The sequence below is a fragment of the Cebidichthys violaceus genome, unplaced genomic scaffold, assembly GCF_023349555.1.
Source record: "Cebidichthys violaceus isolate CVI_PGR_0920_01 unplaced genomic scaffold, fCebVio1.0.p SCAF_12, whole genome shotgun sequence".
Classification (NCBI taxonomy): domain Eukaryota; kingdom Metazoa; phylum Chordata; class Actinopteri; order Perciformes; family Stichaeidae; genus Cebidichthys; species Cebidichthys violaceus.
The window spans coordinates 14,112,406-14,137,538 of record NW_027176285.1 but is presented as its reverse complement, the minus strand read 5'-3'; the positions used below and the strand labels follow the sequence as shown (position 1 = coordinate 14,137,538).

At 42.5% G+C, this 25,133-nt stretch overlaps 2 protein-coding genes across 5 annotated transcripts in view; both read right to left on the bottom strand.

Moving 5' to 3' along the window:
* The window catches only part of arhgef28a (Rho guanine nucleotide exchange factor (GEF) 28a), a 38,574-nt gene extending 25,122 nt beyond the window's left edge, over positions 1-13,452 (bottom strand). For 2 of the 4 annotated variants that reach the window (XM_068706604.1, XM_068706605.1), the window contains exons 1-9: positions 13,250-13,452; positions 10,840-10,894; positions 5,508-5,652; positions 5,036-5,407; positions 2,567-2,756; positions 2,237-2,426; positions 1,664-1,733; positions 315-361; positions 62-140 (exon numbers count right to left, since the gene is read on the bottom strand). In XM_068706604.1, coding sequence (XP_068562705.1) covers positions 62-140; positions 315-361; positions 1,664-1,733; positions 2,237-2,426; positions 2,567-2,756; positions 5,036-5,407; positions 5,508-5,652; positions 10,840-10,894; positions 13,250-13,407 — 1,306 coding nt within the window. In that variant the 5' untranslated portion in view covers positions 13,408-13,452. The remainder of the gene's footprint in view (positions 1-61; positions 141-314; positions 362-1,663; positions 1,734-2,236; positions 2,427-2,566; positions 2,757-5,035; positions 5,408-5,507; positions 5,653-10,839; positions 10,895-13,249) is intronic. The other 2 variants (XM_068706606.1, XM_068706607.1) reach the window with 1 other exon arrangement.
* A 7,676-nt stretch (positions 13,453-21,128) lies between these two features.
* Positions 21,129-25,133, bottom strand: part of erbin (erbb2 interacting protein) — a 35,272-nt gene continuing 31,267 nt past the window's right edge. Inside the window, exons 23-26 of the mRNA XM_068706595.1 lie at positions 24,926-25,099; positions 24,348-24,440; positions 24,160-24,234; positions 21,129-24,039 (exon numbers count right to left, since the gene is read on the bottom strand). Of these exons, the coding sequence (XP_068562696.1) occupies positions 23,932-24,039; positions 24,160-24,234; positions 24,348-24,440; positions 24,926-25,099 (450 nt within the window). The 3' untranslated portion in view covers positions 21,129-23,931. The remainder of the gene's footprint in view (positions 24,040-24,159; positions 24,235-24,347; positions 24,441-24,925; positions 25,100-25,133) is intronic.

Sequence of the window (25,133 nt, the reverse complement as noted above, 5' to 3'; positions counted from 1 at the left end):
AGAAGAGAAGAAATGAGAAGAGAAAAGAAGAAAAGAGAAGAGAAGAGAATAGAATAATTACCAGATAATGAGGATGGGTATTCTTCTTCATCGTTGTCATCATCATCATCCAAAGAAAGAACAAGCTGTTCTTCAAATACCTTCAAACAAACCAGAGAGCACACACAGAGGAAGCACGGCTTTTAGGAACATTCAAGTTGTTTTTACTGGAAAACAACACAGATAAAAATCACAGTTGCGTGCAACAAACTTCTGTAAACATTTACAGCTCCACAGACTCACACGTATATATATATATCTGTATGTAAACTCACGTTGTCCACCAGCGCTTGCTCTTCCACTCGGAGCTCCTTGCTAACGCCTGTGTAAAATAAAAATATTTAGCCAGAAGTTGATGCATGACACACGAACACTTCTCCTCCCAAGAAGGAGGACGCGTGGACGGCACGACATCAGGTCCTACTATGTGACTCTACTATCGAGGAATGGAAGACTGCCAATGAGATGTTGTGCTCGTGCGAAGCAGCAGGTCCAGAGGAAGAGCACATACTCCCTGCTGTGGGGCTGTTATTTCGAGAGGATTAATGGACGGCTGCTAAGGTTAAGGTCAATACCGAGGTACGCTTCCTTCTTCCCTTTATGAGTCGATACAGTGGCCACAGGTTAAGTGAGAGGCAGACATCAAATAAAAAAGAGGCAGTGGCAGCATGGGAGATCTGGAAGGTTCTCCCTCTGTGTGTGTGTGTGTGTGTGTGTGTGTGTGGTTACCAAAGGAGAGAAAAAAAACAATCTGCCCCCTAAGGTTTCCCCGTACTGCCTGAGGAAGCGCAAACACACGTGCCAAGGAAAGAGTGTGCCTTCATGCTGTCTGTTGGAAGTGTTTTCTTAGTCTCTTTTTTCGGCTGTAAGCGATGGATGTCTGACCATACAAATGTGTGCTCAACTGATTCTGTGGTGGTTCGTTTTCCTCAGCTGCACAGACAGATATTTAGCATATAAGAGCTGTTTCTGCAGGCCAGAGGCCACTGTGATGGCAATACCAATGATTATACTTCATCATTGAGTAATCTGTTAATCATCATTTTTGATGAATCATTTAAACATTTAGTCTAAATAGTAAGAACAAAAAAGTTTAAAATGTCCATCACAATTTCACAGAGCCCAAGGATTTATTTTAGAAATATTTTATTTAAATCATTTATTTAATAAAATAATTAGAATATTAATTGGTTATCCAAGCTAGTTTTCTGTCATTTAACATATCGACTGATGAAGACACAGATCCATCCGTGAGTCTTATGTCACTGCGTATGTGTGCTCGTCTGTGACGTTTGTTGTTTGTCGGAGCACATGTCACACAGCTGGTACATCCATGTGACTGCTGACGTGTTGCACATGAGGGAAAACACAACGCACAGGCACAGGTGGCCGGACTGACTTCACCTGTCTCAGGTACGACTATCGTGGGTAAACAGACACTTGCTAACAATTAGTGTAATCGGGCACTGATTCAATAAGACCTTTTTGTCTAAAATCACAAATTCTTGATGTAGCATTGCACTTAACTACTTTCTCTTAGTAGTCTGAAGCTACTACACGGCCACTGCGGACAGGAATTCAAGACTTCATACAGAACAGCGTTTAATCTAATAAGTCGCCTTACCTTCATCACTAGGGAGAAAGTCCTCTTTGCCTCTCTTGTCTACCTCAGTATCAGCTTTGAGCACATTGATCTGGAACAAAAGCACATCTTATGTGAACACATTCACCACTGTAAATATACAAAAAAAAAAATCACCAAATATGAGCTAAAGGCAAAAGATGATGCTATTATACAGTTTATGGTTATACTGGTGTAATATTGTCAAAGCCAAACCCTGCAGAATGACTCATGTGATTACATATTTCAAAACATCGTCTAAGTTCACGCCGCACAAGCTACTAACGCTGCATGCCCTCGGGTTTATGAGCTGCGGTGTTTTGTTTACCGTTACTTGCTCAACTCTTGTCAAAATGTCTGATCGCAAATTTAAAGGGTGTGGGAGTCAAGGGCTTTTTGTTTAAACAAGTCCAAACAAAACCTATGCAAATGGCCTTATCTCGACAGCGACAACACATTACGCCATGCGCAGAGCCGCATGGGAATATTTATCAGCGGTGACTGCACTATTTGATGTAGTTTATGGGATTACGATGAGGATTTTAAATAAAGGCGTTCCCGCTGGTTCCTTCTCACCAGTTTGAGGACGCCGTCGTCTCCCAGTCTGTCTCGGAGGATCCCAATACTGTCCCGAGGGCAGCGGCCGGGCGCCTGCCGCACAGTCAGGGTCAGGGAGTCCGTCCCGGGACAGAACCTCAGCATGCGGGAGCTGTCGGACCACACGCACCACACACCTGGAACAGGGCCTACTGCTGGACCCGGAGGACTGATGAGGAGAAGGAAAGATTACAGGATGTGAGGTTGTTAGACTAGAAAGGAGCCTCCCTTATGAATCAGCCTTATCAGAAGTCTTTCATTAGTCCTCATGTGTCAAAAATAAGACAACGCATAAAATCATAGCCTTACGCTGCCAGCACCCTAAACATGGCGTGCTGTCCGTCCTTCTGAGCCAACTGGAGGGGTGTGTCTCCCTCCTGATTTGGTGAGGTCAATGCCCTTTGACCTCTCGGTTGGTGGATTAAGAAGCGCGAGAGATGGACCAAACCCAGGCGCACTGCGAGGTGAAGGAGGGTTTCTTTGGGCTGAAGCTCAGTAGCTAAAGAAAGAGACAGAGGAGGGAATGATATGGAGGCAGACACATCATGTACAATGCTGTTTTATTCTGAAATTAAATCTTAAGTCATCATCAGTTTGCTCAGTTTGGCTTGACCGCTTTTCCAACACGGCGGACGGGTCAGAACCGTTCTCATTTTACAGCTAAACGGTGCACGAGGGCAGAAAGAGGCAACATAATCTGCATCAGCTGCAGAACTCCAGTATCACTCACGCTACGCTTAACTTACGTAAAGTCAACTTTTCCTCCAACCTTCAACTTTATGAAGGTGTGGCATCTTGCACATGCTCTCTCGACTCTGTGCGCGACGTACAGAACATCTGCTGCATATGTACGGAATGCATGGCGGCGATACATGAAGGAGTGAAGAACTCAGGGGTTAGGCAAAGTGAGCAATATATCAATAACATTATTACCTAGAAAAACTGGATGTTTCACCAACACCTGCTGTGAGACAGTTGCTGCCCGTTGCCTCGCGTAGGGTGGAGCATCAGGGAGTGTAAACAAGACGTGTAAGGGTATAATGTATGAACAGTCCTGAAAGATGCTCCGGCATGCACTATCTGGGATAATATCACGCGGCAAGCACATGGTGGCAACGGCTTGGCACATTTCCGCCAATTCCTTGCTCAGCACAAATCCTCCATATATATACACCCTTGTTGTTTTGTAAGCACTGGGTGAGAGACTGTTTGCAGAGAGGAGCAGAGGTACTTCATCTTCCTTTTAAGTGTGGGTGAGAGCTGAAGGTTGCCATGGCTCTGTCTCCCCTACCCAGGAACAACGCGCGGGAGAATTCAGAACTCTTTATTTCCTCTTTTCCCTCCAATTTGCTGCAGGAGCCCCGCGATGAACCGAAACCCTCCGTCACCTCCACAATGGCGCCGTTAATTGTGACCCAGTTTTTTTGGGGTTTTTTTCGACCGACTGAGAGGAGTGAATACTGAACATGCTCTTCGTGCAAAAGTTCAACAAACAAGAATGTCATTGTCAAACAGGCCAGTAAATAGTGCGCAGAGGGACTTGGGAGCAACAGCTACTTTGCATTTGCACCTCGCCTGTGTTTTGCATGGGGATTTGCTTTCTTTTCTTCCAAGCCAGCCATGTACATGTACTATACTGCTGTCTCGGACACTCTAAGACTGCATGCAGCCTTCAACACAGGGCTGAACAGGACATGAACATTTGTTGAGGGATGTCATTTCCTTTTTCCATACTAAAAAAATTGAATTTTAAAAAAAGCCAGCAATATACTTTTCCATAATGGGCTATGTAATCTCTTGAAATGCACCCCTGAGCAATATATAGTATTACTTTGGCCTGCTGAGTGTGTTTCGCCCTCATTTCCTTAAAAAAAAAAAAAAAAAAAAAAGGTGAGGTGAGATTTCACTGCTTTGAAATAATGAAACATCATGAATCAAAGAAATCCGAGGCCAGACGCCAGAAACAACTCAGACACAGCTGCGGTGCAAAGAAGTGTGTGTGTGTGGGGGGGGGGGGGGGGGCGGTGCAGAGGAGGATTGTGGGAGTTGATTTAATAGACGCAGAGAGGTCTGCGAGACAACTCTAATCTGGCTGAAGAGGAATAATGGCAGTAATTGCTCCGTCTTTGGAGCACACCGGCCTCTGCCCCGGCTGGCTGGCTGGTCCTGCACATCATGTGATGGAGGACTTGGGTTGTACACAGTCAGATCTTATGTTGCGTTTCAAACACGAGAACACCGCCGCAATGATTTTAACCTGAAGGACTAGCAGTGTCTGTTCAATAAAGGGTAATAAAAATATATATATTTCTTTTATTCAAAACCTGTTCCAACGAGAGCAGAACTGTGGCTAGATACCGTTAAGAGTTAAGTTACAAAAGTTGTGTTTCTGAACTCGGGTGAACCAGCCCTTAGCAACATCTCCAGGATGTGCATTACAGCAACAGCAGCACAAACAAAGAAGTCATTTGGGAGTTGAACCGTTGAGTGTCCTCAGATACGAGGACACTCAGGGAAATCCCTGATATTTGACCCCTGTAAATGATCCAGGAAGTATAGCGGAGCACCGACGAGGAGGTGAGTGGATGAGGCCTCGAGGGTTTGTGGCAAAAAAAATCCTTCACTCTTTTCTAAGAGAGAGAAATGAATCCACACAGATATAGGCCTCCTGGATATGCTTTGTTTTTGAAGTTTAAAGGATTCACAATACGCAGACCCAAATAAAAGCCTACAAGATCGCAGCGTGTGACTTTTAACTCCCACTTCCCATTTCATTACCTTCTCTCGGCTGACTGTCAGTGTTTTTCCACTGCTGAGGGTAATCCATATAAGCCAGAGCTTGTGTGATCTTCTCATCCAGCTGCCTGAGACCAGCTTCATCACCTGAACTCCGCCTGAGCCGCACGTCCTCCTCGTCTAAACCCGCAGCGGAGAGCTCCTCGTCGGCCGCCTGCGCCCACGCGGAAAACCTCTTCAGGACCTCCAGGTAGCTCTGGGGGCCGAGCCGGTCCCTGTTTGCGCTCAGGTACTCTGCCGCTTCCTGGGCAACGTCCCCGAGGTATTCGAGAGATGTTTCACCCTCGCACGGCTCGACTTGGCCCTCTGCGTAAAAGTAGGACGTGACAGAGACAACTTCCACAAGGGCATGACCTGAGGGAGAGGAAGGAAAGCATGTCAGCAGGGGGGTGAGACACTGACGGGCAGAGAGAGAGAAACGGGAGTGTTTTGAGAGGCTGACTGAAGGACATACCAGGAACTGTGAAGCAAAGGGTCAGCCCATCGTCTCCTCTTTTTGCTGCAGTCACATGCGTAAGCTCGGAACCTTGTAAAGCAACATAAAACTCTGCGTCTTCAGGAGCGTCGGCTTGTAACCTGACATGGGCCTCCACCTGTCCCTGAGAGGAGAAAGAGAAAACCCATTTAATTGCCTTTTCACAACAACCAACATATAAGAATCGTCCCATCCTTACGTGCAAAGCAAATGTTTTTGTCCTCTATACAAACACAGATTACCAAACACGGAAACCACAAGATGTACTTCACCTACTTCAGTGTTATTTTTCCTCCAGAGACTGACCTTCTCAAGAGGGTTAGCTCAGAGTGTATCGTTCAAGTTTAAGAGGGACGGCATACTTGTTCCATGCTTGTGCAATATCCTTATCTTGTGTTTTCTTGTGCTCAGCTTTGGGAGTTTTATCTTGGGATTTATGGGGTCATCCTTTATACATCCTTATTGTTAGTAAGGCATCCATCATGTTGAAATGTATTTTTAGGGCCTCCATCAGCTTGACGCACCACTGAGTCTAGAGTCTTATCTGATCATATTTTTTTGAGGGAGAGCAGCAAAAAAACAGGGGACTGAAGCGTTGACATTACAGCTCAGATTGTGTACGGATTAAATATAATTAAAATTGTTGTGTGTAAACAAGACTCAGGAGTCTGTGAGGCGTCACTTAGGCACAACGGTGTTTTGAGCTAAACGCTAACGTTAGCGTACTGAAACGCTCACAAAGACAATGCTCATTAGCTGATGTTTAGCAGGAATACTGTCCACTATGTGGTTTGGTGTGGTGACATGCTATCATTTGCTAATCCGCACAACACAAAGCACAGCTGAGGCTGATGGGAATATCCTTAGCTTTACAGGTATTTGGTCTTAAACGAGATAGTGAGCTGCCTGATAAAGTTCTACATAATTATGGTATTTTCAAAAAGGCATTTCCTTAAAGTATTACAGGTATCTCCATAATCCTCATAAAGGATCGTGAAGGGAACCTGGCTAACCAACCAATTATAGAGTTGGTACAATTCTGACTGAGCCGTGAAACTGATATCAGTGTTCCTTATATTTGTATTTGCCCCCGAAACTGTTGGGGCTTTCCAGAGTTGCTATCCGAGTCCAGCCGATAGTGTTTCAGAGGCAGAAATGGAGCCGACCTCTTGCGTTAGCCGGCTGTTGGCTCGGACTGATAATAGAGGTCTGACTCAGGCTGCAGTTCGCTCAGCTTGCTGTGAGCACTAAGTGGTTAGCTGTAGCACCACTCAGCGCACACCTGCCGCTGTTAATGTTATCGTGGATTGTTTTTCCCACCTTACAAAAAGATAAGATGTCCGCCTGCGGTTTGTGCAGCCTTCCTGGTTTCTCACCAGGCTAGCTAGGCCCACGGCAGCTACAGTTATTCTGCAATTTATACATTTTTAAAGTAGAATTTCATTCATTTTCTTTCAAGGTTCCCAAAGAATTTTATTAAACTTTTACAAAGGTTGTCCAAAGTTTGGACAAAAGGTCATTCTCACACCTATTTAAGGTCACTTGACGAGGAATATTCTGATATACCGTAATGACAACAAAGAGATTTATCAATTCTCTATCTTTACTTTATTTTATTTTTTGGGAAATTGTCCTCCAGCTGCAAGTATCATTATTATATATGAAAGACACAGAAACATATGTGAGCGCTTATCTTTTGATTTGGTTTTCACTCCTCCAATGGAGGCTGTAGTTCCCACTTTATAGTCCCACCAATCTGCAGCAGCCTCAGATAATATTGGTTCACACTAGCAGGATTTGATCAGACAGATCCTAACTGTATCTGCTGTGCCTTGGGGGGGGGGGAAGGAACGAGGATGTTTGGCTGGTGATAAAGACTGACTGATGTGATCTATGGCCTTTTCTCCCGGGCTTTATCGTGACACAACCTGATCCAGTAACAATGAAACATTCAACACCTTGTAGTTTCACCTCATGCCTCCTTCATGGGCAGTTCTCAGGTCAGGCATAATGTGTTAATTATGGAACATGAGGAGGCCTATCGCATATGCAAAAGGAGCTTGATACAACTCTAAAAAAGGCAAAGTGCGCTCTGATAGATTACCTCAATATGGACAACGACATGGGGAGATTATAAGACTGCTGCATATTAATATTTGTTTTCATTAGGACACCAACACCAAGGTAGCACCAGTGACACGGTTGTATAATCTCCACATGTTGTTGTCCATTCGGTGGGGAAAACTGCCCGTGGTCTCCAGGAAACCAGCAGTCATCAGCTTTAGAGCTCTTTGCTATGATCTCCTGAGTGCAACACGTAGGTGACGTCAGGGGAGCAGCGTCGCTGCCACTGCAACAACAAAAACAGCTCCAATAACAGTCAGTTCCCTGAGTGAGAAGACAGCCTGACGTCACCGGGAACAGATTCGCTTTTCTGTTTTTCTTTTTTTTAATATTAACAATTCTTCACAATATAGTATTTCAGTTATAGGAAACCAACACAAATGACATTCTGCCTCATTAAGAAGAAAAATGACGTGTGCTGAAATCCTCACACAGTCGCTATAAACCATAATAACTTAATGGTTTTGGCTTTGCGAGCCACACAGTGCCACCGCAGTGACATGTAGACATGCGAGTTAAAAGAAAGTCAGCGGACCAGAATCTCATTGGAGTCTTGAGGGTGACAGCTAGAACTGTACCGCAAGCCTTTTTCTCATACTCAGCTTGAGACACATACCTCTGATTTAATCTGCTGTGCAAATGAGATACTAATAACTAGTCCACATGTCAGAAGATGCTGTCAGTAGAGCTGGCGTGGTGCTGCAAACATTTCATTTCAAAGAACAGGGCTACCAAGTATGGACTCCTTACATAATACCAAGAAGCACCCGGAAAAATGCTTCCTGTAATTAAAAATGATTACCACTATTTTTGGCGTGCAATATTTGAGAAAACCGCCACAATAAGAGCACATATATCTTTTTGTTAAGGTGAAAGAGCTTTTTTCTTTCTTCCTTTGCGAATGATAGCTTATCGTCAATAAACGAATGGCAGCGTGAGGTTTTGTTAGACATGTCAAAAGCATGGCAAACACAATCACCACAGCACTAAAAGGGAAACAAAATCATAAACCATAACACAGGGGAAACCTGTGTTCAAAGAGCACTGTGATAACGTTCTCTATCGCACCATACGGGCAACTGAACAAACACGACATGACAAGCATGTAGCTAATCTATGTCCACTCGTTAGCATAGCTGCTATAAAGACGCTTCTACAGCCTGCTAGCTGCTCTGTGAGACCGAATTTAGAAACGGCAGGGATTAAAGCTAAATGCTAACATGCTAACATGCTCGTGGTAACCGCCAACATGTTGATGCTTAGCAGTTGTAATATTGATTATAACTGATTGACATTGTTACCACAGACATGACTATATATTTTGTCAAGTGTGTTAGAATTCTAAGATAGATAAGATGCTCAAGAGACCATGAACGTTTGTTCAAAATGTCAACCGGAAGTGTCAACCTTGTGGTGGCACTGGAGGAAAAGTCAGTGCATTACCAAAATCAGTAGGACTCATCCTCTGGGGATCATGAATGCCCTTGCAAAACAGCATGGTAATCAATTAGTTTGTTGTTGATGTAATGCAGTCTGAACCAAAGTGGTGGAACCACTAACAGGCTGACACTGATAATAACAGCTAGGACAATTACATCACTGCAATGCAGCCTTTAAAACCAAGACAACAACACTTACGCCATTTTACGACGTCCAAAGTTGAAGACAACATCTTGCCTCACAGCACAATATCAATGTAATATTGATATATTGCCCAGCCCTATCTAGAGCGTACTTGAGTTTGGCTAAAAATTGAGAAGCATATGTGTTTTTTGGTACTTCTCACATTTCAGCAACACGAGAACACAGTATTCTAGGATGGAGATCAATTTTACTCACACACACACACACACACACACACACACACACACACACACACACACACACACACACACACACACACACACACACGCACACACACACACACACACACACACGCACACACACACGCACACGCACACATGGACAAACAAAATCACTTTGTCCTGTACTGGAGCTCAATAAAACCTCCTCGGACACAGGAAATGCCACACTTTCTGCCTGCAACTCAATGCAACCATTTATCCATTGATCGGGCGCCAACAGTATCTGCTCCGGACACTATGTTGTATGTGTGGAAGGTGCACCGTAACACTTTACTGAAGGCCGTTACAATAACAGCCTTTATAGCACAGCGGTGCGCCGCGGCTATGCCGACACAAAGCCCGGCATTGAAATCTGGATCTCATTCGGCAGTGAGAGGTCGCTCCTGTTGAGCTGTGACCTTCGAGGGTGGAGACGCCACTTCCTCTTAATGGAGACGTGCACGTGAAAGCGGTAGAGCCCGTAATGATTCACATGCCCGGGTTTCAGACGGGTCCTCAATCAGCCTCTATGAGAGAGCGGGGGGGGCAAAGATTCCCCACCTCTCTAAAACTGGTGACACTGCAAAACAAGCAGACACTCTGCTTACCAGAAATCTGGCAACGCTTCAGTGACTGGCCCACCCAGGCTTCCTCACACACACACATACACACTGGAGAACAAGGGCGAGAGAGAGAGAGAGAGAGAGAGAGAGAGAGAGAGAGAGAGAGAGAGAGAGAGAGAGAGAGAGAGAGAGAGAGAGAGAAAAATGGCGGATACGGAGGATTGACCGAGAAAAGGAAGACAGATGGAAGAAATTAAAGTAGCACAGAGAAACAGACCTCTACTATGTCAAAAACATAAAATAAGTCAAACACACCTGCACTCTAACATGCTCCCTAATGTAAAATGTGTATTTATTCAATTTAAAAAAACAGGTCGGTGTTCTCCTTTCAGGAAAAAGCCGAGAAACAAATATGGTACATTCCCTCCGAAAGTTCACAGTGGAAGCCATGCTTTTCAGAGGCTTGCCATTTCGGTGAGCGGGCCTGAGTAAGGCCTGGCTTCCCCGGGGACTGAAACCCTCCTGGCTTGGGTTTCAAGTGCGACACAAGGCTCGCCAGTCAACCGCCGCGCATGAGGGAGAGTCCGGACTGAGGGAGAGCAAAAAAAAAAAAGGGGACGGCAGGAGGGAAAGACTAGAGCGCTCTAACTCCGCTGAGGAAACACAGAATCGGGGGGGCCTCAGAGTATTCACCCAACCACACCCAATGAAGACCCCTCTACGAGACCACCAACGCATCACGCACTCATAGACACGGAGCAAAAACATTTAGGCACTTACATATAGAGGCACCTCTCTTCTGTTCACCTCCATCGTCTCTCCATCCACCAGATGCCTAGGGAGGAAATAGTCACGTTATACTACAATGTCAGGATAATAACAACCCAAACTGTTGATCTGTCACTCATTACATTGTTTTCATTAAAATTGTTTCCCATAGGCAGAAACAGGAGGAAGAAATTGAGATGCTCAAGTGGTGATTGAGGACTATAAAGAGGAAATACTGGTGAGAGATGTGAACACTCCTACTTTATGGTGCTTTATGATGCAGCCTTTACGTGACTAACCCTAACCTGCATGGAAGAAGCTAGAATAACTGCAGCACAGTGTCCGACTCTTCAGGCAGCACGCAGCAGGGTGACCGTGTCGTCAGCACACACCGGATCCGCTGTGACTTCACTCTCAGCTGTGAATAGTGCATGACTTCCAAGCTTGCACAGTGGTGTCAGCTCTGCAGGCTGCACTTTGCCTAGACACTCATTTGCATGAGCTGGTGCCACTCAGACAAAGCCACAACAGTTTGGGGTTTGTTGGGTTTTTTTTGCACACATTGCATCATTTCTGCAAAAATAATGTTCTCTCCTCTTTCAGGTCCCAATAAGGTCTCACAGCCCAGCATGATGCTCTTGGAATGTGTTGTTTCATCTGACCAACCGTCCGTAATCCAAATATATATTACATTTACAATCATATCAAACAGAGGAAAAAGCATAACATCCTCACAGTGGAAAAGCTGGAAGAAGAGAAGTACTTTAACAATTAATCATCATTTCAGATCTAATCCCAATATTCTCAATACAAACCCCTAATTCCACAAATTCAAATTAAATAAAACATCCATGTATGTAAAGTCAGTTCACTTTTAAAAAAAAAATCCTCATAAAATAATGGCAGGAAGCACTATCCTCTGAATCTATGTTAAACCCAAGATTACTTTATGCTATTTTATGACAATAAAACTGTAAATTAAATGACACAGCAGAGCAACATCAACAAACAGCATCCAGTGTCTTAACAACGGGTCGAGTCACATTATACTGTCAGACACAGGGTTTATCTCGCAATGATATCACTATCTCTGTAATATGGTGTGCAAAGGACATCTTATCAATAGAAGAGCAATGCCAAAGGCCTGGGCGGCTATCGCTCTTCTCTGTTAATCCTACTCGTGTCAATGGAGCGTCACTATTGTAACGTGGAACTGGAGAAGGTTTGCGTGTCATATTGTAGAACAAACATTGTCCCAGGTCGGCAGGTTGCGCCCCATAACGTCAACACACGTGAATATTCCGGTACGCTTGTGTTTACGGAAGGTTTCAAAGACTTAATCTGAATCCACACATCTAGGAGGATCAACTTGATTTGAGCTTCTTGGGCTCAATGACAACTTTTTTTTTTTTTGAATCGTTTAGATGTCCAGTTGTTCTAGTCTGCACAGAATGACTTCAGCCCCCTGACATGTTCAATGTGAATAAGAAACCTGACCTGGCTGGTGGCCACGCACTCCAGAACAGAGCGTGAGAAAAAGAGATTACACGCAACAAGAGAACCAACGGCGTCACAAAGCATTCGGGGGAAACTCATTCTGACATCTTTATATGTGACGCAAATATATTTTTTTTTCAGACGCGAGCAAGTTGATCCTGTTGTCCTTGACATTTTTGTTTCAGGGGATGCATGACTGAATCATGTAATTCCTCTCACATGCAATCAGTTACAGGCCGTTTGAAGAAAAAAAAGAAAGAAAAAAAAGGTGTGCGTCTGCTTTTCAGCCCTTTGACGTGCTTACATGGAAATGAACACAGACGCCGCAATAGGGATCATACTCATCACACTCAGCCGTGTCACCGTGGCTTCATGTGATGAAAAGGTGTGTAACACTATCACTGGTCATTAATGAACCCACCTTAAAGATAAGGATTCTATCTCACTCAATTAGTGCAAACATTAAACTACAGACAACCTTTTTCTGCGACCCTATAATAAGAAATAATGGAAAACAGCCTCAATGCTAAGCCACTGATAAGCTCTGACACAAAGAAGTGAAAACTACTACCCACGTTATCAGCACTCAAACCTCTCCTTCGGGAACAATACGTGACCTCTACTGCTTTCACCGGGAAGTGAAACTCCCGCAGTGGAACACAGTCAGTAAATGCATCAGTGCAAGACCACAACAAGGAACGTGAGAGATTCTGCAACATTAGGCTCTGAGTGCAGGCAGTCAAAGTCGCCACGTCTTTTTCTGTTTTTTTTTTCCTTCCTTTTACCTGTGAACGCACCAGCGTTTGACCGTCTGTAAATCAATAAAACCACAGATGCCCCCCAAAAAAAGAGTTTTTGTTTTGTTTCATAAAAAGATATTTCAAGCAGAAGTTGCTCAACTGAGGATGAATCGGATTGCCATTACCTGCAGCGGTTTCTCAGCTCTTGGTCCGATTTCGACTCAAATCGCACGACTTTGAAGTCTTTAAATGAACTATTTTTTTCTCCCCGTTGCTTGCTTCTCCGGTTAATAAACACCTTTTGCGCAAACGTATTCCGCCTTAACGTGCGCCTCCGCTTCATCCGCTCTCTGCGTGGCGGGAGTGAAAGTGGGTTATTACTTTGTTTGCAGGTGTCGCCGAGTTTGTTTCTCCACTCTGCAGCCTGGCTGCTGGCTTCTCGTCTGGCCCCGCCCCCTCACACACACCGGGCTGCAGGGCTGAAGCAGAAACATGAATAAGTTATAACTTCATATTATCCCAATACGTTTAAAGCCACCTGTATGTAATGAGTCTACAGTGATATGACAGGCTTTATATGATATTTACAGATAAACTTGCTGCACTGTATGGTGCGCATGTGTGGTGGCTCTGCTTGTAAACAAAGAAGAAACAACGCTGGTGGAAAGTAACTAAGTACATTTACTCAAGTATTGTGCTTAAGTACAAATTTGAGGCACTTGTACTTTACTTTCATACTACTTTATACATTTTAGCAGATTCCGCTACATGTATTTTACAGCTTTAGAGTTTACACACAAAATATCTGAATAATAAATTAAAGATAATGCATGAACAATATAAATTGGCACCTATACTGCTAATGCTGCTAATACATTAATGCATCAATAATAATAATAATAATAATAATAATCCAATAGTCCTGCATATATAATAATACAACAGTCTGAAAGGGATGATTCTGCTTAACTTTTGATAATCCATTTTGTTGATCAAATTGAACTCAAGCTGAATTCAATGCAGGACTTATACTTGTAAGTATTTTTACACCATAAGAAACATATCCAAGTACCTCTTCCACCACCACATTTTGATATTTCTGAGATATTAATGTATGAAACATATAGTCTATCTCAGAAGTGTTTGGGTACTGTGTGTTATTATTATTATTATCTCCTGCTGTGTATTCATGTCTCAGTTTCTGTCACAGCAAACACATGTAGTCACTGCTTCCTGTCCCGGACTACAAGACAATAATATTTGCTCGAGTCAGGTGTGATGTGTTTATTAACGGGGTATTCCAGCAATTTAGTGTTGCACTTCCATAAAGTTAAGGAACTTTCAAAAGACGTGGTTTTTTCTTTTTCTAAATGGTCACAATCGGAGCAGCAGTAGAACAAAAAAAAATCCTATTTTCACGCCAGACTATAAGACTTTTGAATAAAGAGTTAACACATTATGTCCCTTACAAATTAATACATTCTTCACCAATAAAAGACACTATTAATTCAATACATTCAGGGGTTTTCTGCTACAGGCTTACTAGGTCTACTATGACCAGTAGTTTAAATAGATATGTTCACTGTTTTAGCATTTACCTTTATCACATATAGGCTCACTTTATGTGTAGCCTTTCAAGTATGCAGCTACCACTGAGCATTACTAAGCTGTTGCAATTAGCAACAGTCATTTAGTGACCTTATAGTATTTATATTTCATGACAGAAATCTCAGTCCAGCTCTCGGTTGGATTGTTATGATCCCACACAGACGTGTGACAGGAAGCGAGAGGAAGACTCTCCCACCCTTCCTGCTCCCAGACTAATCCCACTGACTGATAACGAGCAACAGATTAAACGTGTTTAAAGAGGTCACGGCTGTAAAACAACACAGTCTGAGCGAATGTTACGGTTTCAAACAGCACAGTGTTGTCTTGCTTAATTGGGGGAGATGGGAGGATTGTGTTTTGGAAGAAGAAATAAAGTCCGTCATACTTGTAGTGCTGCAAGTGAGACTGTGGCGCCATCTGTTGGCCAAAATATAGCAGTGAAGAAAAAGTGAATGAAGTGACAATACTGCCATCATGTGGAGGTTTTCTAGACTAACATACATGCATCATTAGTGTCACTTGTTTTTTTAGAAATATGTCGCAAAATGCACCACAACGTGATCTCCTCACAGTAAGAGATATATTAATAACAACTAAAAAAATAAAACAGTGATTTTATTGCTTTGTAAAGCTCTTAGGTGACCGTGGGCTCCTCGGTATCATCCCAGTGGCAAATAAAAAGCCCCACACGGTACTGAAGGATCAGAATAGACACAGTTACTCAGTGAATAAAAAAAAAGCCTTTGCAGCAATTAAAAGCGATAAATTTAGGATTTATGAATTGTGCAATCTTTGCATAATGAATGCAGTGATTGAAGTCTACTTTAGTTTATATCTACTCATGTCTACTGTCTTTCTATTCATTATTTTAAATCTAGAATCAACAACAACACAAATGAAAGTGCTGACAGGTTTCATTCTTGTGGATCTTGTATGTATGCTCTGGTGTGACGCGTATCATCACAGAGCATCACACACACATCACGGATTCATGGAAACACCTATTGTAAACACACACAAGTCCAAACTATTTACATTCAAACTATTTGTTATGAAATAAAATCAGAGGGGGCGTGGCCACATACTAGTGACGACATCGACAAACTGACCTTTCTGAGTTGCACTTGAACTTAACAAGTTTACCTGTGGTACCCAGAAAATTGAGCTCTTGGAGATCTGATCGACTTGATAACAACTTCTGGATAACAACCGGTTGGAGGACTGAGTTGAATACCTACAGTGAACCCTACCTGCTGGGAATAATGGCTTCCAGTGGACCCCCTGTGGAGCACCTGCTGAGCAGAGTCAGACGGACTGTCATTACCTTTGCAGGTATGACATTTTTTTTATTTTTTATTTCATGCCAAATGTGTTTATTAATGTTCCTTGACTCCATAAAAGGTTATGTCAGTACAACATTTTGCGATTAATTACCTTAAATTGTTGAATTTTAAGCTAACGAATGTAAAGAATTTAAGCTAGCAAATTCTAAAAACTCTGATTTTGAGGCCACTCAACATTTTGTCTGTAAAACAATATTTATATGTTAAGACTGGACTTTTTTTTCGGGCGAGGTGTGGAATGTGTTAACACTTGTGTAGGGACTTGAAAACACTTTTTTTTTTTTTTTTTAAATCTTCGAGTTTTGTGTTGAAAATGTAGGAAACAAAATGGGTTTTTTTTCAAAATTCATGTGGTTTTATCTTTAAAGTGGTTTGTCATGCAGTGGACTAAATAAAATAAATTAGTTTAACTTGCCAAAACGCACATATGTCGGTGTGGATATTTTGGAGAAACCATGTTGTTAATAGCGCGTGAATTAACGGCAGGGACCCACGTTATGGCTGCGTAACTGCGCACGCGGGTCTCTGCGCATCCTTTTGGCTTCCTCTCAGTGTTTTTCACAGTTTATTGGAAACTATAGATATAATTGGAGGCAGCGTCGTCTCTCACTGAATAGAGTCAGAATCACCACAAGGTCCAAACTATGATGCAACACGCTTTGTTCTGACTTATTATATAGCAGTGTGACTTTTATTACGGCTGTACAACGTGAACAGGGTTGTTGTGTAGAACTGTGTTGTGCAAACAAGGGTTAAACTGATGCAGTCTCTCCTCACCAAGTAGAGACAGAAGTACTGTATGCCAAATAAGTAAATCTGACTGAATACAACTCAACGTCACTGTGTTAGCGGTGGCTTTGTGTTAGTTGGCGGCTTGTGGATGTGACTTTTTTTTTTTCAATAAATTATTTTTCTTCCTACCTCAGCCCGCCCCTTTCGACGCCTGTTTGCTGACCGCCCAGATGCCGAGAGGCCTCCTGACAACCTGGTCCTTCCTGATTACGAGGAGGACGAGGAGGACGAGGAGGAAGAGGTCGGCGTTGTTGGTGCGGATCATGTGGACGGGCTTCAGGAGGCTGAGCCTCACGCAAGGGTCGGTGAGCAGTTCCTACCTCCACACTTTGTGATGGGGGGACAACAACAAGGCTCTGTTCCTCTTCCTGTTCCCTACCCTGGTCCCTACGCTGTTCCCTACCCTGTTCCCTACCCTGTTCCCTACGCTGTTCCCTACCCTGTTCCCTACGCTGTTCCTGTCGCTGCTCCTTATGCTTTTGCTGCTCCTTATCCTCACGCTGACCCTTACGCTGACCCTGACTTCCCTCACGCTAACCCTCTTGATGTTGATGCTTATAATGCTGCTCTTGAGCATATTTTTGACATGTACAGGTATGGGCTACCTGAAAGGGAGGAGGACCCTGAGATCGATGTCGTCGGACTTGGGGAGGAGGATGACCCTGAGATCGATGTCGTTGGACTTGGGGAGGAGGATGACCCTGAGATCGATGTCGTCGGACTTGGGGAGGAGGATGACCCTGAGATCGATGTCGTCGGACTTGAATACGAGGACTTCGATGGCGAGCTGGCGGTTGAGATCCCTGTTCTGGATGTTGAAGACATCGGGCCACTCTCCTTGGAAGTTTCTTCCGAGGAGCTCGCGGATGCAACGGTTGCTGGATCTCCCTCAACTTTTGGCCTCGTCTCCTCCACAAGACGACGCAGGGAAGAGAGCGACGACGACGAGGAGGAGGAGGAGGCTGCGAAGAGGCCGAGGTGGTCCGAAGAGAGTGACGAGGAAACGTAGCCTTTGCTTCTGGCATGTAGCCATGTAGCGTCTTGCACTGGGGCTTCTGTTTTGCGAAAGTGGCCTAGAATAAAGTCATAGTCTGTAACATACCTACAAACTGTCTGCTACGTCTGTTCGTTCATCAATCATCTCTTATTTGGTCATTCAAAGATCATTTGTCCGTCTTACTTAGGATTATTTATTGTTCCCTTTCTTGCTAATAATTATCTAAGGTAATAATTAAAATGATAAAATGATTTATAATGTAAAGACAAAGTTAGAAATAGGTTAATGTATTATGTTAACCTGTTTATGCATTTAGTGTCTTTATTCTATGATTGAAATATTGTCTAACTAACCATTCTGTCATTCTTTACTTTGACCACTGTTACCTTTCACTGTGGACTAAAAGATGAGTATGAGTATATATATATATATATATACTTATATAAATACAGTTGTGGTCAAAAGTTTACATACACTTGTAAAGAACATAATGTCATGGCTCGCTTGAGTTTCCCCGTTATTTCTACAACTCTGATTTTTCTCTGATAGAGTGATTGGAACAGATACTTCTTTGTCACAAAAAACATTCATGAAGTTTGGTTCTTTCATGACTTTATTATGAGTTAACAGAAAAAGTGATCAAATCTGCTGGGTCAAAAATATACATACAGCAGTGCTAATATTTGGTTACATGTCCCTTGGCCATTTTCACTTCAATTAGGCGCTTTTGGTAGCCATCCACAAGCTTCTCGTTGAATCTTTGACCACTCCTCTTGACAGAATTGGTGCAGTTCAGTTAAAGTTGATGGCTTTCTGACATGGACTTGTTTCTTCAGCATTGTCCACATGTTCTCAATGGGATTTAAGTCAGGACTTTGGGAAGGCCATTCTAAAACCCTAATTCTAGCCTGATTTAGCCATTCCATTACCACTTTTGATGTGTGTTTGGGGTCATTGTCCTGTTGGAACACCCAACCGCGCCCAAGACCCAACCTTCGGGCTGATGATTTTAGGTTATCTTGAAGAATTTGAAGGTAATCCTCCTTCTTCATTATCCCATTTACTCTCTGTAAAGCACCAGTTCCATTGGCAGCAAAACAGCCCCACAGCATAATACTACCACCACCGTGCTTGACGGTAGGCATGGTGTTCTTGGGGTTAAAGGCCTCACCTTTTCTCCTCCAAACATATTGCTGGGCATTGTGGCCAAACAGCTCGATTTTTGTTTCGTCTGACCACAGAACTTTCCTCCAGAAGGTCTTATCTTTGTCCATGTGATCAGCAGCAAACTTCAGTCGAGCCTTAAGGTGCCGCTTTTGGAGCAAGGGCTTCCTTCTTGCACGGCAGCCTCTCAGTCCATGGAGATGCAAAACACGCTTGACTGTGGACACTGACACCTGTGTTCCAGCAGCTTCTAATTCTTGGCAGATCTGCTTTTTGGTGGTTCTCGGTTGACTCTTCACCCTCCTGACCAATTTTCTCTCAGCAGCAGGTGATAGCTTGCGTTTTCTTCCTGATCGTGGCAGTGACAAAACAGTGCCATGCACTTTACACTTACAAACAATTGTTTGCACCGTTGCTCTTGGGACCTGCAGCTGCTTTGAAATGACTCCAAGTGACTTTCCTGACTTGTTCAAGTCAATGATTCGCTTTTTCAGATCCATGCTGAGCTCCTTTGACTTTCCCATTGTAGCGTTTGTGGCCGTTTGTATCCAATGAGCCCTATTTAAATGGCCTCAGAGAAGTCACCAGCTGTAGTCACTCATAATCACTCACAAGAAGTTAAGAGGCCATGCTATGAAGCTCATTTCATTGACACAACTTTCTAAGTCACCAAAATTGCTAATTCATGTTGCTGTATGTATATCTTTGACCCAGCAGATTTGATCACTTTTTCTGTTAACCCATAATAAAGTCATGAAAGAACCAAACTTCATGAATGTTTTTTGTGACAAAGAAGTATCTGTTCCAATCACTCTATCAGAGAAAAATCAGAGTTGTAGAAATAACTGGAAACTCAAGAGAGCCATGACATTATGTTCTTTACAAGTGTATGTAAACTTTTGACCACAACTGTATGTGTAAACTAGCTACATATGCACCTATTTATCCTTCTGGTATCACTAATTCAATAACTCAAAGTACTTGTGATGTTCTTCTTCACACAGGTGTATTCTGCTGCACCAGACAGAAACACTGACATAATTAATAACATTTCTTTATTTACAGATATTTCCTGATTATGTGAACGGCTCCGACTCATTTCTCAACTTCACTGCTTTGCTGTTGCATTCAATAAAAACACTCAGACCATCTAAAGTGACACTTCTGTGTTGTGAGATTCTTTTTGGTTCAACTTCAGTTCATGTGAAGCTTCTTAAAATAGCGACTCGGTTGTAGGTGTCAGAACATGTGTCAGTGGCTTAAATGATCCTAAAACAGCGTTGCGTCTTTCAACAAGCAGCTACACCGAGTCATGAGGAGTGCTTTGTAGAACACAGAGCTTTAAATCGGTCCACACACACACACACACACACACACACACACACACACACACACACACACACACACACACACACACAGATTAAAGCGTTGCCACATAGCCAACAGCTCTGAGAAACCATCAGAGGTCAGGGAAGTAAGACGATGAAGACGTGAGATGGATAATAAACACTAAACTAATAATAATTAAGATGGGTTTGACAGAGAAAAAACGTCTTTCTCCACACACACAAAAGGCTTTGCTGGTAAAGATGTGATGATCATTAAAACAAAAAATATTTGAAGGATGAAAAATGGAAAAGTGAAGTTTTGCCTGAAGGTGGAGCCAGAGGTACCACCATGCTTTTCTTTTTTAAAAAACAGTTTATCAGCTCTAGGTGGCAATTTAATCTCACGCTCACTCATCAGTCCAGTCTTAGTTCGCCAAAACTCAAGGGAGACAAGAAGACATTTACGGGGGACAACAGGATGCTCAAGAGTCCCATGATGACAACAACACAGCAGCTTAATTAAAGAAAGAAGCAGGAGGACATTCTACCACCCTAGTCTGTTCCACAAACAGGATTTCTTTATTTATCTAAGCTCCTGCAGGACTCGCGTCTGCACAACCGGATCTACTTCCACACATCAGAACACATGTAATCCTGCAGGTTTAGGGACATGTTTACATGCAGCAGCATGAACTCATTACAGTGGGATAATTGGTGGTGTAACCCTAATGTAACCGCTGCTGTACTGGACACAATGCAGCCTTGATACACATGCAGTATGAACTGTGTTTGAAGAGAGAGAAGCCCAGAGGATGAAATGAAGACAGGAGGATTTCTTTTTTTTTTTTTTTGCTAAAGAGCATTAGTTTATTTTCCACAGGTTACTTCAGAAACAGGTAATTATGTACAAAATCTGGAATGTTGGATAAATGCATATCAATCATCATCTCACTGTGGCCATTTCCAGAGCAACCTTAGAAATACTAGCTATACATTAAAACGAGTGCCTCTGCATTGCAATTTATTGCTGGTTTTACAATCGCAAGTCACTAATGCCGTTAATTCTTTTCTCAAATTTTCTTTTTTTTTTTTTTTTGAAGAGTATTTACAATTTGATTAGTACTCGGTCTAAAAACCACAGAAGACTGCTAAATAAATAAGAACAATACCGGAGCATAAGAAAGCAACCCACGTGAGTTTCATCTCCCTAGATTGTCTACCATGTCCGACTGCACTGTTTGTTTGTTTTTGCCATGAATATAAAGTGACCATTATCGCAGAAATGTTTCCCCCCTAATCTCAGAAAGTCAACTGAACTCTCCAACAAAATGAAAACAAATAACATAAACGACAATTCATCCGTGTAAAATACTCATTTCTGTGAGAAATTTGGGAAATGCACATTATTAAAACGTCATTGGCCTGTGAATAAAATGTACCAATTTTAGATTCAGATTAAAAATGAAAGGGTACAGCTTCACTTTAAACACTACTATTTCTATTTTAATTTTTGTTAATTACCACAGTGTTCTTATTTTGGTTAGACAGTGCCACAAGAATAAAATATGGGTCATTCGTAATTACATATGGGAACAGCAGATGACACCATCTGCTGTAAACAAGTTGAGGAATGCCATTTTCTGAAACGCTAGGTTAAAATTATATATTGTACAATTAATTCAGTGGTTTACAAATCTACTGTTGGAATTTATGGGGCCATTGCTTTGTGAATCGGATCATTTCCATTCATGTTTTGTTTTTTGGAAACGCGTCTCACTGAAGAGTTAACAGAGAATGTGAAGTTTAAAAACACATTTTTCCTTCTGACAGTCCTTTGACAAACATTAGGAATGTTCTGAGATGCAGCTTTGACTGGATTATTTTTAAAATTGATTATTTTTTGCAAAAAAAAAAAAAAAAAATGGTAATTTAAGCAAACAAACAGTTAAATAGTGACACAAACATTCACTTTTACACAATGCAGAGAAATCTTCGTTGTTGTTTTTAAGCACTGTCGTATATACTTCCTGTGCTATTTCATCACAAGAAAAAAAAGATTCTTTTCACAATATAAAAATCATGTAAAATCATCAGTGACTATTAGAAGATTGTGTTGTTAAAAAAATGCTGTCTGATGTCTTTCGAATGAAAATAAAGGCTTTACGTATTGCTCTGAAGCCATTGTATGGACGCTGCACATGTACTCAGAAGGTTGTGGGTATTGCTTGGGTTCCTGTTCAAACAGTTCAAGGTCTATGGCACTTGACAACTTGTTTCTCCCGACTCTACTCTCCGTACAGCGAAGACTAAAACAACAAAAAAAAAACACGACTGAGAAACGTCTCCAAAGTGATGAGAACAAAGCATGACGAAACATGTTTACAGACACAAAAGGCAAACTGTGGTCTTCTCCCGTGTAAAAAGATAGAAACGGACAGATGTTGAAACCAAAGCAATCCCTCGTCTCACCAACGGCTCTGCCTGAAACACGAAGCCCTTTAAAAAGAATGAAACACAAAAGTGAAACGTTGACCTGTTCTTTCTCAAGTTGTCTCCTGCTTCTTTTTTTTTTTTTTTTTTTTACCTTCCGTCCACAATTTCCAAACCTGCTTTGGTTAAACTAGCACAACCGCCAAAATCTGTCTCTGCCTAAAAAAAAAAGTAAAGGAAGGTTCTGACATTTTGGGAAACACGCGCATATATGCGTATTTTACAAAATGTTAAAACTTTAAACTATATCTTATGCCTGGCTAAACAGATTAAGGCTGAGCAAAACACATGCTACACCTCTCCTCTCCCATTCCCCCTCCTCCCCCCGATATTTGAATTTCCATTCCATGTTTCCATCCTCGTGAAATGATCACGTGCAGAGTGCATTTCCTCAAGCTGCGATTCATTCATATTACGAAGGACTGTTTCCACACGGCACAGGTAGCGGTCCGGCGAGGTGATACGCACTGGGGACAGACGTGTTTGTGCGCTGGAGGGCGTTCACGGGTTTATGGAGGCAGGGCTGGATGACTTCCTCTTCTCAACTCTTCGATCTCGCGAGAGAAATAATAATAAAAAAATCTGAATAAAAAAAAAAAATCAAAAAACACCTCCTTGATCTACATTCGTCTCCACATGAACAGCACGTAACATTGTCCTCCACATAAGACCGCGCGGCAGATCAGAAAATGGTTTCAACATCTCAAATTAGAAGTAAAAAAAAAAAAAAAAAAAAAGGCAAATTAGATGACAGAGGAGAGGGAATTCTGCCCCCAAGTGGTCAATTCATGTCAATCTGCAGAAATAAAACCCTATTTATGATAAAGGATGACAAAAAAAAAAGAAAAAGATGATCTGTACAGAGACCACAGTAATTACTTGCATCAGAGCAGGTCACATCTTCAGCTTCTTTTGTATAAAAATATATATACCACAGTGATGGCCTTTTGAGGACTCGTACTTGCAGAGGTTCGCCTGCTTCTCACTTTAATCCACTACATTCAGTGGTTCTCCCCCGTTTAGTCAAGGCTATGAAGATCTCTACTATAAATAGTCCCGACAGGTCAGTCTCCTCTGCGTATAAAAATATGAGAGTCAACATAAATTTCTCTGTTCCGTCTCGTGTACGTCAGCTTCGCTTGAGTCTATGCTTGCGCTTCTCTTATGATAATCATATCCACAGTGTTTGGAAACGTCTTCAGGAGGGACACTGCATGCAGGTGATCGATATTCACAAAGCTATATCCATTCGCCTGGGAGAAGAGACAGAAGTTTTGGGTTAATATATGGAGTAAAAAAAAAAAAAAAAAAAAAAAAAAAAATCACACAAACAAACACATTTAATTGACGTTTGGCTTTGTGAGATTTTGTACCTGTAGGATTTTATCTCCAGGCTGAAGAATCATGGATGCCGGTCCTTCAGGTTGAACCCTTGTCACAAATATACCCTGAAATCATACATGATAAATGATTGAAATATATTAATTACACATATTAAGATCCGCTAAATTGTACAGAGTATTTTCCTATATAGTAACTACTAATATAAATATAAACTTACGTTGTCATCCGGTCGAAAGGGATTTCCCCGGCCGCCCACTCCTCCTGATATACTGAAACCCAGCTCTGGATTCTTCTCCACTTTCACACGGATCTGAAACACACCCACAGACTTTCATTAGCCATTAATTCACAGTCGTTCGCTGTTAATTACACAATTTTCCAACAATCCACAGCAGGAGGTTAGGGATCAGATTCTTACGACCTAAGATTCAAAGACTTAAATGTTCCTTAAAAGGCATAGTTCAACTTTTGGCAATAAAGTAAATCATTTGTCTGTTAAATATGAAGCTACAGCTACAGCAGGTGGTTAGCTTAGCTTAGCATAAACACTGGAAACAAGGGGGCCTGGCTCTGTACAAAGTTAACAAAATCCACCTGCTAGCTGATTAAAGCTCACGAATTGACTTTAAATGATGTGGTTTCCAGTCTATATGCTAAGCTAACCAGTCTATATGCTAAGCTAACCAGCGCCTAGCTGTAGCGTCACAGATAAGGGAGATTATCGATCTCCTCGTCAAACGCTCCTCGGCGAGAGAGCAAACAAACGTTTGCCCCAAAAATGTCCCAACCCTTCACCTCTTGCTGCAGTGTGTCCTGCGGGACGCGCGGCGGCGGCGGCCCCGGGGGCTGATGGGAGACTTTGAGCATCAGGTAGTCGATGAGCTGCTCCCTGGAAGGGTGGCGGGCCATGGGCGCCTGGCTCACCTGAGGGCGAACAGAAGGGCCCATCTGACCGTTCATCAAAGGCACCTGGGAAACAAGGAAAGCCACGCAGTGATGAGCA